Source organism: Vicia villosa, linkage group LG1 (genome assembly GCF_029867415.1).
Source record: "Vicia villosa cultivar HV-30 ecotype Madison, WI linkage group LG1, Vvil1.0, whole genome shotgun sequence".
Lineage (NCBI taxonomy): Eukaryota > Viridiplantae > Streptophyta > Magnoliopsida > Fabales > Fabaceae > Vicia > Vicia villosa.
The window spans coordinates 18,591,711-18,609,772 of NC_081180.1; the positions used below are offsets into that span (position 1 = coordinate 18,591,711).

Genomic DNA, 18,062 nt, shown 5'->3' on the forward strand with positions numbered 1-18,062 from the left:
GCATATTGGGTGCATTGCTTTTGAACAAATTGAATTTCCAAATTTTCATAAAAAAATAAAAACATTATATGACTATGGGTCTGTTTGGTAAAAATAGCGGTTGACTGATAAGCTAACTGATAGCTTATAGCTTATGACTGATGGCTGATGACTGATGACTTATAGCTTATAGCGGATAGTTGAGACTGATAACTTATAAGTTAATTGAAGTGTTTGGTAAAATTAGCGGTTCAATTAACTTATAAATGTAAAATGACATAAAAGATATTTAATATATATTTATTTTATTTTAAATTAAAATAAATTATAAGGGTTAAAAATGGATTTTAATTAAAATAATAAGGATAAAAAAGGAAGAAAAAATGATAAGCTATAAGACATAAGCTAAAACGCTATTTGAAATAGCGTCTGAAAAATAAGCTATAAGCTAGTAAAATAAGCTATAAGCTCGTGATGAAAAGACCGTTACCAAACGGGTCTAAATTATCATATGAGCTTATAAGACATAAGACATAAGCTATAAGCTCGAAAAGATGGCTTACCAAACAGAGCCTATGACTATAATAACATGTTTTTTCACGTGTCAGCACCATAATTAGGCAGCGGCTATACGTGAACAACTTTTATACCTTAACACAACTCATAGTCTCAAACCAAACAAACTATTGTAACCTCACGTCATCACAACTCATTATATACATTTATACTTATCCAATTTGTGTCAAATTTAGTGTATACTTACGTAACAATTTCCATTCTAAGCTCTTTCCTAACTATGCACTTATCATATTCATCTCTTGTTACTTACACGTCACCGTTGTTATCATCTTCAACATCATTGATCACTCATAAACATTATCATATACTATTATAACCAACACTATTATCAAACAAATAAACAAAAACAAAAACAACTACCTTATCACAACAATCACGTGTTGTTCTTTTCGCCATATAGTGCTGTCTGTCTGTGTTTTTATATAATTATTCATGATATGATATGATATATGATATGATCAGTTAATATATACCAGAAAAATCTTTGAGTATTGACGTTGATTTCAGAGAGGTTGTAGAAGAATGTTTGGGAACGGTGTTGTTGGGATATTATCAGAAACTGTTAATAAATGGGAGAGAAGAACACCTTTGACTCCTTCACACTGTGCTCGATTACTTCATCGTGGTGTTTCCAGGATTATTGTTCAGCCTTCTACTAAGAGGATTCATCATGATGTTCTTTATGAAGAAGTTGGTTGTGAAATTTCAAATGATTTGTCACCTTGTGGCCTCATTCTTGGCATCAAACAACCAACGGTACAATTCTTTCTTCGTACTAGCAGCGCAGCTTGTTGTCTGTTTGTCTTATATTTCTGTATAAATTTTATTATTTAATCTTATATCAGTCTATGTAATGTATATGATTATGATGATGATGATGATGATGATGATGGTGATGATGATGATGATGCAGTTGGAGATGATATTGCCTGATAGAGCTTATGCTTTCTTTTCACATACTCATAAAGCACAGAAAGAAAATATGCCTTTGTTGGATAAGGTGTGTTTCCGGGTGTGCACGCGTGTGTGCGTGTTTCAAACATGATTATTTGTGGTTTCTTCTTGCTGTGGCTTCTAACTTGTTTAATCTTGTTGTAGATTCTTGCTGAGAGAGCATCATTGTATGACTATGAATTGATTGTTGGGGAAAATGGGAAGAGGCTACTTGCATTTGGAAATTTTGCTGGTAGAGCTGGAATGATTGATTTCTTGCGCGGATTAGGACAGCGTAAGAGAATTTCTAATCCGGTTTTAATTTCGATTATCTAGTGATGATGAATGATTTTCGAGTTTTGATTTGTTGTTGTTTATGTATGAAACAGGATATTTGAGTCTTGGATATTCAACACCTTTTCTGTCACTTGGATCATCATACATGTATCCATCCTTGGCTGCTGCGAAGGCGGCAGTTATTTCTGTTGGTGAAGAAATAGCAAATCGGGGATTGCCATTGGGGATTTGTCCTCTTGTTTTTGTCTTTACTGGTTCGGGAAATGGTATGCTAATAGCCAAATACATTGCTTTGTAGTCGTTGCATTGTCAATAAATCACTTACAGAGACACTAGACATGACACTGATACTTAATACGCCATCAAACTGAAATTCTTCCTTTGTTGTAGTTTGCTCTGGAGCACAGGAGATATTTAAGCTTCTTCCTCATACTTTTGTGGATCCATCTAGACTAAGCGAACTACATAAGATGGTAACTTTTCAGCATGAAATAGATGAAACTAGATTTTAAATTTGACTATAATAATAACTGATTGAATCTTGAAAATGATGTGTTATTGTTACTTTTGAGATGCAAACATGTGTCCTGAACTTTGCCACATTATGTACTTAGGAGACAAATAAAGCAAGGCATGGATCAAAAAGAATTTTCCAAGTTTATGGCTGTGTTGTGACTGCTCAAGACATGGTTGAACCGGAAGATCCCATGAAAGTGTTCGACAAAGTGAGTCCGTCGATCTTGACCTTTAGTTTTGGAATCTTACCAACTAAAAATCCCTCTCTGCGTAAGATTTGTATCTGATATGTTAACCTGATACGGCTATTTCAGGTAGACTACTATGCGCACCCTGAACATTATAATCCGATTTTCCATGAAAAAATAGCACCATACGCATCGGTTATTGGTAGGTTCATTCATGCTTACTAAATATATAAGTAATTTTGATTTTCATACATTTTGGTCTGAAATGTTGCTTGAAATGGCAATGTTAGTGAATTGCATGTATTGGGAGAAAAGGTTTCCACCATTGTTGAGCACTACGCAGATTCAAGACTTGATGAGAAAGGAATGTCCACTTGTTGGAATAGCTGACATAACATGTGATATAGGCGGTTCACTTGAGTTTGTTAACCGCAGTACATCAATCGATTCACCTTTCTTCAGGTATACACCATGTCACTTGTTTGAAGAAGTTATTCATTTTTTCTAAACCATAGAAAATGACCTATTGCATGCAATGGATGATTGTGAGGTTTAATTAAAATTGTTGTTAGATATGATGCAGTAACGGATTCCTACCACGAGGACATGGACGGGAATGGAGTGATATGTTTAGCTGTTGACATTCTTCCAACAGAATTCGCAAAAGAGGTAAGTGTCTTCTCATCATTGGATAAGATAACGCTATAACAGCTTTCGAAGATGATTGAGTTTGATTTTATCATGACTAGGCTTCACAATATTTTGGAAACGTGCTGTCGCAATTCGTCACAAATTTGGCTTCTGCCACAGACATTACAAACTTGCCTGCTCACTTAAAAAGAGCTTGCATAGTCAATGGAGGTGTCCTAACCTCCTTATATGATTATATACCTCGTATGCGGAAGTCCGATTCTGAGTATGTTCTTATCTACTTTTCATTATTCGGTGACTCTTTTATATAGTACTTGTTATTTTCCCACTTACATAAACCTCTTAAATTGACTTGTAGGGATGTATCAGAAAACTCAGCAAATTCTTTATCTAACAAGAGCAGATACAACACTTCGGTGCGTTCATCAGTTTCAATATTATTATTCATCCTGATATTTGATAATTTAATCTTCTGATCATGATCGGTGAATATCAATGTCAGGTATCTCTGAGCGGTCACTTATTTGATCAGTTTCTGATAAACGAGGCCCTTGATATTATTGAAACGGCAGGAGGCTCCTTCCACTTGGTTAACTGTCATGTGGGCCAGAGTGTTGATGCTATATCATACTCGGAACTCGAAGTAAGTACTCATATATTTATTTCAAACTAGAATTTTTACTTATCATTTTAATAAGGGATAAGGACAATTCAAGCATGGGCATTATGGGCCGAGACAAATTCGGTATGGGACCGACCATTAGTCTTCATACTCTTTTGTTTTCTAGTCTTTTTTAAATGAAAATTATGATAATGATTTTTGTATCGACATGGTGAGCTTCTAATGATTAATACTAACAACATGCTGTGTTTTCGATAGGTTGGTGCGGATGATAAGGCTGTTCTGGATCAAATCATTGATTCTTTAACCACTCTTGCTAATCCAACTAAAAACAACAGATTTTCGAATAAAATTTCACTTAAGCTTGGTAAAGTTCAAGAGAACGGCGGCATGAAGGAATCTGAGCCGAAAAAGAAGGCTGCAGTTTTGATTCTTGGCGCTGGTCGAGTCTGTCAGCCAGCGGCCGAAATGTTATCGTCATTTGGATCCAGCCAGTGGTATAAAACATTGCTGGAAGATGATTTTGATGATCAAATTGATGTTGATGTCACCGTAGGATCTTTGTACCTGAAGGACGCGGAGCAGGTACTTTAACCAAAATATTTTATTTTACAATAGTTCTTTTATAGAAGCAGAACTGGTATTTTCGTTCGAATCTTATGAATGATATTTGATTTTTGTACCTGCAGACTGTTGAAGGAATTCCAAATGTAGCAGGAATTCAGCTTGATGTGATGGATAGTGCCAGTCTTTTTAAGCATGTTTCACAGGTACAATCGTCGTTTAGAAGCATTGTTCTTTTTTTTTGTATTCTTAGGATTTTGTTTACAGCCATATCTTATGTTTAAATTTTCCGTTTTTGCAGGTGGACGTTGTTATAAGTTTGTTGCCCCCTAGTTGTCACGTTATCGTAGCAAATGCTTGCATTGAGGTACTTTGCAGTACTTAAACATCTATAGCACCGTCTCGACTTTTGGAATATCAAGAATAGTAATGAATATGTTTCTAAATTCTCGATGCAGTTGAAAAAACATCTGGTCACTGCAAGCTATGTTGATAGCTCCATGTCAATGCTAGATGATAAAGCAAAAGTTGCTGGTATAACAATTCTTGGCGAGATGGGCTTGGACCCAGGGATTGGTATGAGCTAATCTGATATTTATAACATATTAACAATTCTTCTGAAAAGTATAATCTGGAAAAACTTGACGCATTTCCAATCAAAACGGATCTAGTAATAAGTTTGTAATTGGTTGATGATCCAGATCACATGATGGCAATGAAGATGATCGACGAGGCACATATGCAGAAAGGGAAAATAAAGTCTTTCACTTCTTACTGTGGTGGACTTCCATCTCCTGAAGCTGCTAACAATCCATTGGCATATAAATTCAGCTGGAATCCTGTAGGGGCCATCCGAGCTGGGCGCAATCCTGCCACATACAAAGACCACGGTGAAACAGTTCATATTGATGGTAAGCTTTCAATAAATTGGAATAAAATGCCATGAAAACAACGATTATCGTCCTCATGTGTTACATTTGATTGAAGCATTCATAAGCTCATTGCATAGCTCTTGTTTATTCGACAGGGGACAATCTTTATGATTCTGCTACAAAACTAAGGATACCGGACTTTCCTGCTTTTGCTTTGGAATGTCTTCCTAACCGCAACTCTTTACTTTATGGAGATTTATATGGAATAGGATCTGAAGCATCAACTATCTTTCGTGGAACCCTCCGTTATGAAGGCATGGTTTCTATCTTACATACTTCTAACCTTTGCGAAAAGCTCTTTAATCTACTACATTAGTCCATATTTGGTGAATCTATAAGGAACTTATTTTGATTAACTCCTTGTACAGGGTTTGGTGAAATCATGGGGACACTTTCTAGGATTGGCTTATTCAACAACGAAGCTCATCCAATTCTAAAGAATGAGGAGAGACCAACCTTTAGAAAATTCACGTTCGACCTACTGAAAATGAAAATCGATCATGAAGATCTAAACGGAGCGGTAATAGGAGAAGAGGACATCACAAAAAGAATATTAACATTAGGACACAGCAACGATCAAAGATCTGCAATGATGACAGCAAAAACAATCATGTAGTCCATTTAACACCCTCTTATTATTAGTATTATTATCGTAAAATCATTGTCTTAACGTGAAAGCATTCTCTCTCGTGTAGATTTTTAGGACTTTTTGATCAAACAGAAATCCCTACTTCCTGCCAAAGTGCTTTTGATGTTGCATGTTTCCGCATGGAGGAGAGACTATCCTACTCCGGCACAGAAAAGGTATATTAATACAAATTCATATAGACTTCTAAGTTCATACAAATATAATATCTGGTGCATAGAGTTTATATCTGATTTGTAAGCAGGATATGGTGCTTTTGCACCATGAAGTGGAGATAGAATTCCCAGACAAACAAGTTACAGAGAAGCATAGAGCTACTTTGCTTGAATTTGGGAAGACTTATGATGGAAAAACCACTACTGCCATGGCCCTTACTGTTGGTATTCCAGCTGCTGTTGGAGCTCTGGTACTTTTCCTCTGAATTTGGTCTCTTTACTGTACTATTCAAAGTGAATACTGTTACTGAATTTGTAGCATCTTTGTTTTTCAGCTCTTACTGACAAATAAAATTCAGACAAGAGGTGTCTTAAGGCCTATTATACCAGAAGTATACACTCCAGGTGATTGAATGAACTCGATTGTTAACAGATTTTGTTATCAGTAAATTGCATATTGTGGCAATTGATTTCGTAAATGCTTATTTTTGGTTTGTGGTGTTTGCAGCTTTGGATATTATACAAGCTTATGGCATCAAGTTGATAGAGAAGAATGAGTAATTTGTATGGTGTTTGATGTGTAGATCATGTAAATAATTTCGGCTATAATAATTGCTGTATATTTATTGAATCAGAACTACCATTATATATCAGCAATGCAATAAGAGAATTCTATATCAGCAATGTTTTTCAGAAAAGAATTTGATAAATAAAAAATTTAACTAAGAAGTTTTAAATAGAATATTTGATCAATTTAATTTGTAAAAAATGTACACAAAAAATAATTTTAGAAATCCAAGCAAAAATATGAGTAACAAGTGAACTTGCTTCCTTTGGTTGGGATGTGGATGAGGCTGTTGGAGTCTGACCATTGAAGAAAATCTTCCAGTTTTTGCAGGGGAATGAGTCCCTCTATACTCATGAGCACCTATGATCGCATTAAAGTTATCGGTGCATGCCCAAGGGATGGAATTAGAGTCTCATTTGACTCTTCCAAACCCCTTTCGAGTCCTAAGGTCTGTTTGATTTGTCGAAAATAAAATAGGACTTGACAAAACAAAAACATTTATGTTTGATTTGATCACCAAGCTTCACAATGCAAGTGTACCAAAACACATATATAAACCATATCAAAAAGTATATCAAATGTCATACATTATTATTTTATCAATGTTTGAGTCATTACATGGTGCAACCATAACATTCAGGTTCCACTTGTAAATTCATCATTTAGGTTCCACTTGCCTAGTAATCAATAAAGTAATAAAATCAATAGAATATCCACCATAGTGAACAACTTGTTCCAATCTTCATTAATGCTGCTCAAAATGGGAAAAGAATATGAATGTGTCATTCATTCCTCTAGCTAGTCATCTTCTTGCAGCAACTTCAAGAATATATATGTTAAGACATTTCAAAAACATGAACTAGTCCAGCATTTGTTGTAGACTATTTTGAAGCTATCAGTGACATCAATTGTTGTTCCACTTCTTTCCAGTTCTTAACTTTGGTCACCAAAGGATGCTCATCAACTAACTTGTTCTTGGACCAAGGATACGAGTTTTCATAATCAAAAAGTAGGACTTTAATTCCGACATCAGCACACTCTATGGCATACCGCGGGTTATCATCGATAAGAACCTTGGCATTTAAAGACCTGTGAATAAGAAACAGAAAGTTTGCATCTTTAAATAATAAAAATCATAATTTGAACACCAACTACAGTAAGAATTTGTTTGCATTGACTTATTTGAACTTATCTTCTGAGCGACATAAGCATTGTCATAAAACCAAATCATAGAGAAATCATAATTTGAAATGCAGATGAAGAGGATCAAGACGCACCTACAAATCTCTGATTTTGGTCTTGATATTCCATCGAGCGCAAAGTGATTACCGAAGTGAATCTCATGAAACAGTCCTGGGAAATTCTTCTCTATCCATTCAATTGTGTGATCCTTAATTACATTCTGCCGAGACCTGAACATATAATAGAAGAGACCCGGTTAGTTGATTGTGACAAAATTCGTCTATATGTTGATGAAAGTCCAATATACCAAAATCATACGTTACAACTGATAGGTTAAAAAATCTTGATAACTTTTGAACTGCCATCTGAGCACCTGGGAGAGGGTGAATCCCTGACTTGAAATATGGAGTCTTAAAAAACTCGTGAACGCGAATATCAGCTGCAGAAAAAGATATAGATTTCAAACCAATCAGTCCATTAGTCATCTGGAAGCATAAAATTATTTTACTACGCAAAAATTCCTAGCTCCTACATAAAATTATTGCACTACTTGACCCTATTGAACAAGAATTAGGCAAAACTCACTCTAAAGAATATGGTTAGACGTCACCACTATTGGTGAGAAATCAAACGTTGATGCATAAAAACATCATTGTTAATTTTTTTTTCCCATAGACAATTGAGATGTCTTGGTTTTCTTGTAACGTGGGGGCTTATTTTAAAGAAGATAAATCCTTTGAACAACCAAAATGCTTTTGAAGTTTATTCCTTATTTTTGTTTGCTAAGGGTTTTTACCCACTAGCATTGAATTTTCAGGAGACTGCAAAAAATTTGTGAATCCTCAGCATTGAAAACACTAGGTTGAATGGTTTAAAGAATTTGTACCGATCATAAGACCAACATCAGGATACGTACTACAAAATAGAGCTTTCCTCATTCATGAAAACCAAACTTTAAAATTTGATTTTTTTTTTAACATAGATTTATAGGGAATACAATTTCAAGAAAGATCATCCAGATTTCAAAAAAGAGACACTTCAATCAATGAACTTTGTAAAAATCAAACAAGGAATGGAGTAGCACAATTGTTCTAAAATGAAATAGAGTTTGATGAATAAACAGTTTACCTTCATCACGCGAACAGTTCCATATCTGTAACAGAAATGAGGGTTGCATCAGGCTCCACATTCAAACATACACAAATTCACAATAATGCAATGGACTACAAGTAATATACAAGCCACATACACCTACTTCAGAAAATAAGGTGCAGTGCAGCTTAAAACAATAAGCATGTAAGTGGTCACAGAGAAGATGAATGCATAAAATATGGAAACCCTATGAAAGCCAACAAGGATTTGAATTACGAGTTAAACAGAATTCCATTTATAGAGAAAGTGGTTCTCTTCAGCAAGAGGCAAGATTATAATAGAATGTTTGGTTCCTGACTAATGTTCAATGGTCATTGACTGAAATTCCTGTGCCGGGGTTTTCTCTGAAGCACCATTGAACAACAATATACAAGCTCTTGCCCATCGACATTGTTTGATATTAGCAAAAATTGGTAAAACTCAATCACTTATAATTAAAACATGAAATTGCCAAACCAGCTAACAAAGATACCTTAAAGAATTCGTACACATGATATTCAGAAACTGAATAATTTGATGAATATTGATCTGCAATATACTTGTTGAGAGCCGACACAAAGTTTCCCAATACTGCATAAAAATAGTGGGAAAAAAAGTGCACATCAGACAACATATGTGGATAATCTTAGAATTCAATTATGTAACTAGCCAGTTTTAACAATGGAGCGAGAATCAAGAGAAGAAGAAAAAAAACTGATTCAAGGGTATACATCGTACTAAAAATAGACGATTATCAATTATTCATGTATACACCTGGTGATGAAAATTCAAAATTACTTAAACACAAACAAAAGGGAAAGGATATATCTAATGAGAATCTAATCTTGACGCTCCATTAATAAAACATTGATTCCTTCTCTAAGAGCAACAATATTAGAGTAATCACTACCATGAGAGCAGAATGATAAGCTATTATAAAATATACATTGAAACTAGAACATATATTCAAGATTCTGATAGGATCTTCATTTTACATATAGAGAAAAATCAAATCATAAAGTATTGAAGACATGCCATAAAATAAAAAGGTGGCACATGCATATGGAATTTCTTGCCTACATACCCTCATCCACATCAACAGCAACAACAACTTTCTCAGACAAACGTCGATCCCGGAAACGAGGCATGTCAGGACTTCCATTTAGTCCTCCATGGTCAACCTTAACAAGAGTAGCATCACCACCAACAGAACTCCCTTTTTCCAAATCCGACGCAAAGCCACGAGACCTCGCATTAGCGCTCACAAAGAATCTATTACTAGTATAAAAGCCACAGCCTTTTCTTCCAAATCCAATTCTTCTACTAACCCCAAAAACATTATTAGCACAAACCTTGCTCAAATGGGAACAAGGATCATAGCCTATTGAATAAGCCATATTGTGCAGAGTTTTCTGATACAAAAACCGTGCAAAGTTTTCACTTTTCTTTAATCTAAACATAATGACACTAGAATCTTGCAACGAGATTCATGCATCACAATCATAAATCAAAAAGGGGAAAATTAAATTGAATAGATAAATCCCAGAAAAAAAAAAATAATTTTTATATTCTTTTTCAAACGGAATCAATTCCAGAAAGATTTGATTGAACAATGCAATGATCAAAAACCAATCATTTTGCGGAAAAAGTGTGTTGTCCAATAACGCAACCGATTAAAACCCTAGAAATGAAAATTGATCTGATTGGGTGGAATCGAATCTTAATGTAATGGGTTGGATTGGATCGAATGAATAATTACGGAAAAGATGAAAATTTTGAGAAGAATTTGCGGAAATTTGAAAAAGGAAAATGGATCAGAAAAAATTGGGATTGCTTGAAGTAGAGGTTTGTTTTGTTACTGACACAACACTGTGAAACAGTTAATAAGGTTTCATTATGAGATGCATCGAAATGCGCAAATTAATTTTGAATTAATTAGCATCATAAAGTATTTTTTTTCTAATCATAAAGTATTTTTTTTCTAATCATAAAGTATTTTTTTTTCCTAATCATAATGTGTATTTGGATAACAAAAATTAATTTTGAATTAATTAGTATCATTAATTTTTTTTCTAGTCATAGTGTGTATTTGGAAAGCAAAAATTAATTTTGAATTAATTAGTATCATAAAGTTTTTTTTTTCTAATTATAAAGTATTTTTTTCTAATATTTTAGTGATCTAATTTTATAAAGTTAATTTTATTTAAAAATAATTTGTATGTAAAATAACTTATACTTTAATATATTTTATAAAAGCGATTTGAAAAACAAAGTTCAATGTCAAAATATTTTAGTGTGTATTTGATTTTGGAGAATGAATAGGTTATATAATATTATGATTAAGAGTAAGTTGAATATAAAGTGATTTTATGTCTAAATACATTTATATCAAAATGAATTAGAGTATAAATTTCATATAAAAATTAAATTTACAAATCATAATTTTGAATTATAGTTAATGCTAGATGCAAAGTCAAATCTATTTGAGATAAATAAAAAATTGTCAACCAAGTGTTTGGGTTCGAGTGGCAAACAAGTCTCTGCAAATGACGATATTCGGGGAATATCGAGTTCGACTCCTAGCAAAAACATGGTCAATACACGTGCCTCCGTAGTACGAGCCAGATTAGTCAATCTATTATATAAGTCGGAATCAGTGCAAAAGAAGAAGAAAAAAAATTCAAAATCAATTTATAAAATACAGAATCAATTTTAATACTCAAATATATTACTTAGTCAATAAACATATAAAAAATGAGAAGAAGAAATATTCTTACTTTAATATCTTTTTGATTATTAATTTTTTTTAGTTTAATAATTATAAATAATAAATAGTTAATTATCATATGACAAATTTGCTTTTTGCTCTCCTTATCTAATTATAAATTATTTTTAGTCATTTGATTATAGAATAATTTTAATAACTTATTTTTAAAGTATGTAAGAATATCCCTCTTATTTGAAAACTCAAATAAATAAAAAGTATGCTCAAAACAATTTAATTGAATTGAGTTAATATATAACATTATTGTTATAAAGTTAATTTTACTCAAGATTGATTTGTATGTAAATTAATTTATATTTGAATATATTTTATAAAAGTGTTGTCAAATACTTTTTGAAAATTTCTTTACCCACCTCCCTATGGGGGGTCACCCCCAGCGAAATTCCCAAACTACCCCTGCTTCGGAAATGAACTTCCGAAGCGCTTTTTTTTTAAAAAAATTTCCTTGATTCGGAAGTTCATCTCCGAAAACACCTCATGGGGGGTGCGTTCGGAGATGAACATCCGAAAACACCTCATGGGGGGTGAATTCGGAAGTTCATTTCCGAATTATGCAGAAACTGTGTTTTTTTTATGTTTTTTCTTAAACGCAACCGCATTTTAATTAAACGTTACCGGCAAATAAAATAAACAATAGATAGACTGAAAACACTAATATGATAAATAAACAAAAAAAAATACTAATATGAAAATATTATATACAAACCGAAATAAATAAAAATAGTGTGCTAAATATACAATCCAAAATCAAAAAATGAATAAACCCCACCACTACTGGGTGTGCCTAACCCGCTCACCCTGGGCCCTCCTCTGCCGCCTGTACCCCGCCGCACGGCCCGCATCAGTGACGATGATCTCCATCACGGCGACTGCCTCTGGTCCGCCCTGATGAATGACACCTCGATGCAACGCGTCCCGCCCAAGCATCTCTATCCGCTGGTAGATCGGAAGGAGATCAATGGCGTGGTCATCCTCCGCCTGCCGGTTCTCCAGGATCTCCTCGTGTGCTGGCCTAGGAGCGCCGGGAACGTCGGGTCTCAAGAGAGGATGGGACACCCGGTAGAACCATGTGACGTACCCCTCCACACTGTGCCAGTCCTGGGTGACCCGCATGCGACGGTACTCCTCCGGTACCACATGATGCTGCCACTCCTCCCATATGGCAGTGAGCTGCACTCTGGTCACTGTGTCAGGAGCAGCCTCGAAGGGTGACCTGGGTATGATCTGCACGAACCCAAACTGCCGCATGCACCGCTCCGGGAGATACCGGACCATGATGCCGGTCCCGCATGCCAACCAGCCTGAATATAGAGCAACCCCGTCGAAGGGGACAACCTGAGCATAGTCGGCGAACGGCCTCCAGGTGACGTCGTCGTGCATCGTGCGGTCCAGGTACAGGCGGTATGGTCCCACCGCATCGTTCCCCCTCTGGAGGGCGTATCTGGCGGCCCTGGGCATGGCGTCAACGTACGCAGGATCGATGTGGAAGCCGTGGATGCGGGAGAAGTAGGAGATGATCCAGCTCTGAAACACAAATACGATAATGTATTAAAAATAAATACGAAACATAAATAAATAAATAAATACGAGAATGTGTTAAAATCAAACGTACCGTAAGCAGAGTGCAGGATCCGACCAGCTGCCTCGTCCTCCAGTTGGAGGCCTCATTCAGCTTCTGGTAGAGATATGCCAGAGTAGCTGCCCCCCAGTTCCACTGGTGAACGGTATCCAGGTCCATGAAATAGCGGAGGTAGGTCACGTCGACGTACCTGGCGCTCTTGTCCACAAAGCATGCAGCGCCTACCACATGCATGTACCAGCACCGAAGAGCGCAGCCGCGGTGATACTGTGTGAACAGCTCGTCACCCGCAGCCTCGGCCTCGGCAGCCGCGTCCAGATGGTGCTCAAAATAAGTCTTCAGTGTGGTGAACCGGATATGAGGCCCAGATGTCGTGGCGCACTCAAAGTGAGCAACCTCCTCCTCCATGCCCAGATAGAGCGTCATCCACTCGATGGCCTCGACCCTCTGGATTCGGGAGTGGTGCAACAGCGGCCCCCTAATCGGCAGGTGGAGAAGACACTGCACGTCGTGCAAGGTGATCGTCATCTCCCCAACCGGCAGGTGGAAAGATGACGTCTCCTTGTGCCAGCGCTCCACAAATGCCCCCTGCATGCCGGTGCTGATGGTGGTGTACCCGGTCATGCAGAGCCCGCTAAGCCCTGAACCTCACACGTGGTCGTTAAACCACTGAGCTGCTGGTTTAAACAGACCGAAAATCTTCCTGGAGTGGTTCACCATTTTCAATGGCTCTCTCTCCTGCTAAAAAAAAAACAAATAAGCGAGAAATAAACGGTAAAATTATAAAAAATGGTGACAAATAAACGGCTAAGTTAAAAAAAAAAACCTCTCCCTCCCAGATCCGCCGAGCGACGTGATCCTGGTAGTGAATCAGCAGGGAAGTGTCAAAAGGCCCTCCCGGAAAGCTATCCACCTCCTGCTCCTCCTGCTCCTCCTCCTCCCCGACTGGAGGGTCAACATCCGGTATGACCTCCTCCTCCTCCTCATCCTCATCCTCCTCCTCTCGCTGGCGGGAAGAAGATACCCGAGCCAGCCTACTCCTAGAGCCTGAAGCAGATGAACTCTCCACCAAGTCCTGTGGAACGCGGACACGGCGTCCCCGTCCCTACCCCCGTCCCTGGGTCGACGCCAGATGCGCCGCCGCCCGCTCGCGTCTAGCCGACGCAGTCTGGGACTCTCTCCCCTGTCTGATGCGTGCTGGCTGGTCTGACATGATCCTGTAAACAATCGAAATCGATTAATATGCGAGACAAATGAAAAAACAAAAAAAAAATGAACTTCTGGTACAGTTCGGAAGTTCATTTCCGAAAACTGGGATGGAGGTGTTTTCGGAAATGAACTTCCGAAACACCCCCACGCAGAGCTTCTCTGCAACCTCCCATGGCAGACCCAAAAACCTAAACCAAATCCATTTTTTTGCCTACTAAACATCCTAATATCAGTACTAAGCTATCTTAATGTCATTTTTTCAGATTCTAAACACCCTAATATAGTTTAATCAAATAGATCTAAAACTTGAAAAAACAATGATAAACTTACCAATTAGTGTTTAATGGTGAGTTTGGTTGAGTTTCGAAGAAGAGTTTGGCTACTTCACACTTGCTTCTGCAGAAATTTCGCCTATGGAAGTGTTTGATGATGATTAGGGTAAATGATTTGGGGGAGGGGGAGAGTTCTGCTTAATCTGCAGAACGCGTTTTATTTCGGAAGTTCATTTCCGAAATTGTAGTTTCGGAAATGAACTTCCGAAATAAGACATTTTTTTCAAAAAAAAAGGCGCTTTCGAAGATGAACTTCCGAAAACACCTTTTTCATGCATTTCGGAAGTTCATTTCCGAAGTCAGGGGTATAATGGGGTTTTCACCAGAGGTGGACTAGAAGATAGGGAGGTGGCCAAAGAATTTCTCTACTTTTTTAGAGAGTGTTTGGTTTTAGGGAATAAATTGATTGTGTCAAATTTATTATGATTAAAAATAAATTAAATATAAAGAAATTTATATTTAAATACATTTTTTTTAAATTATTAGTTTTTTTTGTAAAATTATATTTAAATTCAAAAACTATGAACTATAATTTTACATTACAACAAATTAGATACAAAGTCAAATCTCAAATCCTAAGCTAATATGTCAAAAATTATTGAAACATTGAAAATCAATTTTAATGCTCTAAAGGTAGAACCAAATATTTCCTTACAATTGAAAGTTTTAGTGCTCTAAAGGTAGAACCAAATATTTCCTTACAATTAAAAGTTTTAGTTTTAATATAAGTAAAAAAAACTATAAAATAACTAATATATTTGTTCTATATTTGAGATCAAATATATCAATTATTCAATAAATTTATAAAAAATAATTGCTTGTACAAATCAAAATTAATTGTACACCTAAAATAATTTGAAATCATTCGAAACGTGAAATTAAATATTTTGTTTGTTCATGTTGAAATTAAGGCATCATTACGATTTCGCTCTCTTTTTTTACAACAAAAATTGGCTAATGTACTTCAAATTTGAGAACCATTAAATTGATCTTTGTCTTTGTAACGCGTTTTTAAATATTTTTTAATTTTGGTTCTAATTGACACATGTCATTTTTTTAACTTATATAAAAAAATTGTTTGAAAATTATTTTTTATCATGAATTATAATTTTTTATTATAATTTATAATTTATTTTCTAAACGTTATTCAAATAGCGTTTTATTTTTTAGTTTATAATTTATCATTTTTCTTTCACTTTTATTCTTATTATTTTAATTAAAATTCACTTTTACTCTTTATAATTTTAAAATAAAACACTAATATCAAACAATTGTATAAAACATTTGTGTTTGATGAACTGGGAGCAATCAAAATTGCAAAAAGTAAAACTTTGACTTATTTAATTGATTTGAACATTTGTCTAATCGATTAGATTAGCTCAAAAACGAGTCACAAGAGATTAAGATAGCGTTTTGATTATGTGCAATGGCTAAATATATATTTTTTTCTTTTATAAACTTAACCAATTATTTTTCAAATATCTAATCGGTTATGAATATGCTCTAATTTATTAGATTGCCTTAAAATGCATTTAATTGAATGTTCTTTTTTAGACAATCTCTGGCTTATGAATAGTGATCGTTTTTCTCATTTAAATTTATCCAAAAGTTTTAACACTTTCTTCTCTCACTCTCTCTCTCTCTTTAAACTTTTCTTTAACTTTTTCTCACTAATGTTTTAGCTTAAGTGCTTTTGTGAGAAAAGTCGTTTTAAGAGTGAGGATATATTTGTAATTTTGGAAAGAGTATAAGGAAATCTTTTGCATACACCTTGGTTAAATATTATCTATTTAGGGATTTGTTTAGGTTAGATGCTAAACCCGTAAAAAGTTTTGGTCTAAGATTGTGTGATTCAGTCCTAGTTTAGGTTGGAGATCAGCCCGTGATAAAATCTCCTAAATTCTTGATCAGCCCAATATTAAAACCAAGATAGGTTAAAGCTCACAGGTCATTGGTTATCCCGTGTAAAACCAAGTTTTGAGCTCAAAGGTTTAGGAACTTGAAGACTAATTGCTTCAATCCACCATTGGGAAGGAAGATTGACCACATCACTCCTAAGTTTATTCTGAAGAAAAGACATAAATGCCCATATCTATCGTCTTATATTATTTGGTTGAAGACCAACCATCATTTATTTGTATAAGGGGGTTCGTGAGTCTTTCCTACTAAAAACTCTTGATGTTTATTGGAAACTCTCAAGATCAGTTCTTGGGGACGTGACTAAGTTATTTTTGAGTGAACCTGTATAATTCTTGATTTTCTTCTTCTTCCCTTAACTCTTTAATATTTTTCAATTTATTTTCTGCCTTTTTATTTTCCGTTGCTAAGCTTTTCAAAAATGTTTTTTAAACTCGGATTTTATTTTTCAAAATTTTTCAAAACCACATTTTTACAAACCACATAATTCAACAGCCATCCCCCCTCTTATGTGTGAAGTCTCAAGTCCAACAGTCTTTTATATAAGACTTAAAAAATTTGAATTGTTGGCCAAGTTTCCTTAGAAATCACTTGATCATTAGAAATGGAGTCATTGGAATTGTATTATTTATACAGAGCCTTATCTATTCATTCCTTGTACTTGTCCTTTTATTCACAAAGCTATTATAATGTGATTGTTTAGAGATCCTCTTCTCTATGGTGATATATCACAACACGTCATCATCAATTGATAAGAGTTGATCAGACCATCATCTAGGCATATGTGGTCATCTGTGTTGAGTAAAGATGATCACGTCTGTCTAGGTAAAGATGATTATTTTGTCTTGACATGTAGATGATTGCTTTATCCTTGGTATAGAAGGTCAAACTTGTGAACTTAGGCACGCTTTATGGGAATATAATCAATTCTTTTATCTAGGTATATATGATCATTTGGTTAAACATGTTGACTCTAGTGCAAATGATCATTTAGACTTGAGGTCTATGTGGTCTACCTTGTTGACTCTGGTGCATATGATGATTTATTTAGTTTTGCTTCATATGGTCATGGTTGTATATAATTGTTCTTAATTATATTATCATCATCAAAAATCTACAAATAAAAGTTATTGTTCTTCCACACTTATTTGGTTCACCAATCTCCCGTGTTTTGATGACGGCAATCATGTTATTGTTCTTAATTCTAATTTTCAATTGTTTTGGCTTCTACTTCTCTCTCAACCTCCTCATATGACTTCATCTCCTGACGTTTAATGCCCGCCATTGTGAATATCAT

General features: G+C 35.3%; 3 protein-coding genes across 3 annotated transcripts; 1 reads left to right on the forward strand and 2 right to left on the reverse strand.

Annotated features, from left to right (window-relative positions):
• The first annotated feature begins 756 nt into the window (after positions 1 to 756).
• Positions 757 to 6,742, forward strand: LOC131630128 (alpha-aminoadipic semialdehyde synthase). The gene is made up of 23 exons (XM_058900921.1): positions 757 to 1,314; positions 1,472 to 1,558; positions 1,657 to 1,786; positions 1,881 to 2,054; positions 2,179 to 2,261; positions 2,403 to 2,513; positions 2,619 to 2,694; positions 2,783 to 2,954; positions 3,065 to 3,161; positions 3,242 to 3,408; positions 3,502 to 3,559; positions 3,646 to 3,786; positions 4,024 to 4,350; positions 4,455 to 4,535; positions 4,631 to 4,696; positions 4,788 to 4,905; positions 5,031 to 5,240; positions 5,357 to 5,515; positions 5,630 to 5,873; positions 5,957 to 6,065; positions 6,152 to 6,313; positions 6,398 to 6,467; positions 6,571 to 6,742. The coding sequence occupies exons 1-23, from the start codon at positions 1,081 to 1,083 to the stop codon at positions 6,621 to 6,623; spliced, it is 3,129 nt and encodes a 1,042-aa protein (XP_058756904.1). The 5' UTR covers positions 757 to 1,080; the 3' UTR covers positions 6,624 to 6,742.
• Positions 6,743 to 7,183: 441 nt separating this feature from the next.
• Positions 7,184 to 10,833, reverse strand: LOC131630134 (uncharacterized). The gene is made up of 6 exons (XM_058900931.1): positions 10,028 to 10,833; positions 9,437 to 9,534; positions 8,941 to 8,965; positions 8,131 to 8,251; positions 7,908 to 8,042; positions 7,184 to 7,719 (listed from the first exon to the last, which is right to left on the reverse strand). Exons 1-6 carry the CDS (start codon positions 10,401 to 10,403, stop codon positions 7,512 to 7,514), a joined length of 963 nt encoding a protein of 320 aa, XP_058756914.1. The 5' UTR covers positions 10,404 to 10,833; the 3' UTR covers positions 7,184 to 7,511.
• A 1,535-nt stretch (positions 10,834 to 12,368) lies between these two features.
• On the reverse strand, positions 12,369 to 13,741 carry LOC131602009 (protein MAINTENANCE OF MERISTEMS-like). Its single transcript, XM_058873955.1, has 2 exons — positions 13,341 to 13,741; positions 12,369 to 13,252 (listed from the first exon to the last, which is right to left on the reverse strand). Exons 1-2 carry the CDS (start codon positions 13,731 to 13,733, stop codon positions 12,500 to 12,502), a joined length of 1,146 nt encoding a protein of 381 aa, XP_058729938.1. The 5' UTR covers positions 13,734 to 13,741; the 3' UTR covers positions 12,369 to 12,499.
• Between the last annotated feature and the right edge of the window lie 4,321 nt (positions 13,742 to 18,062).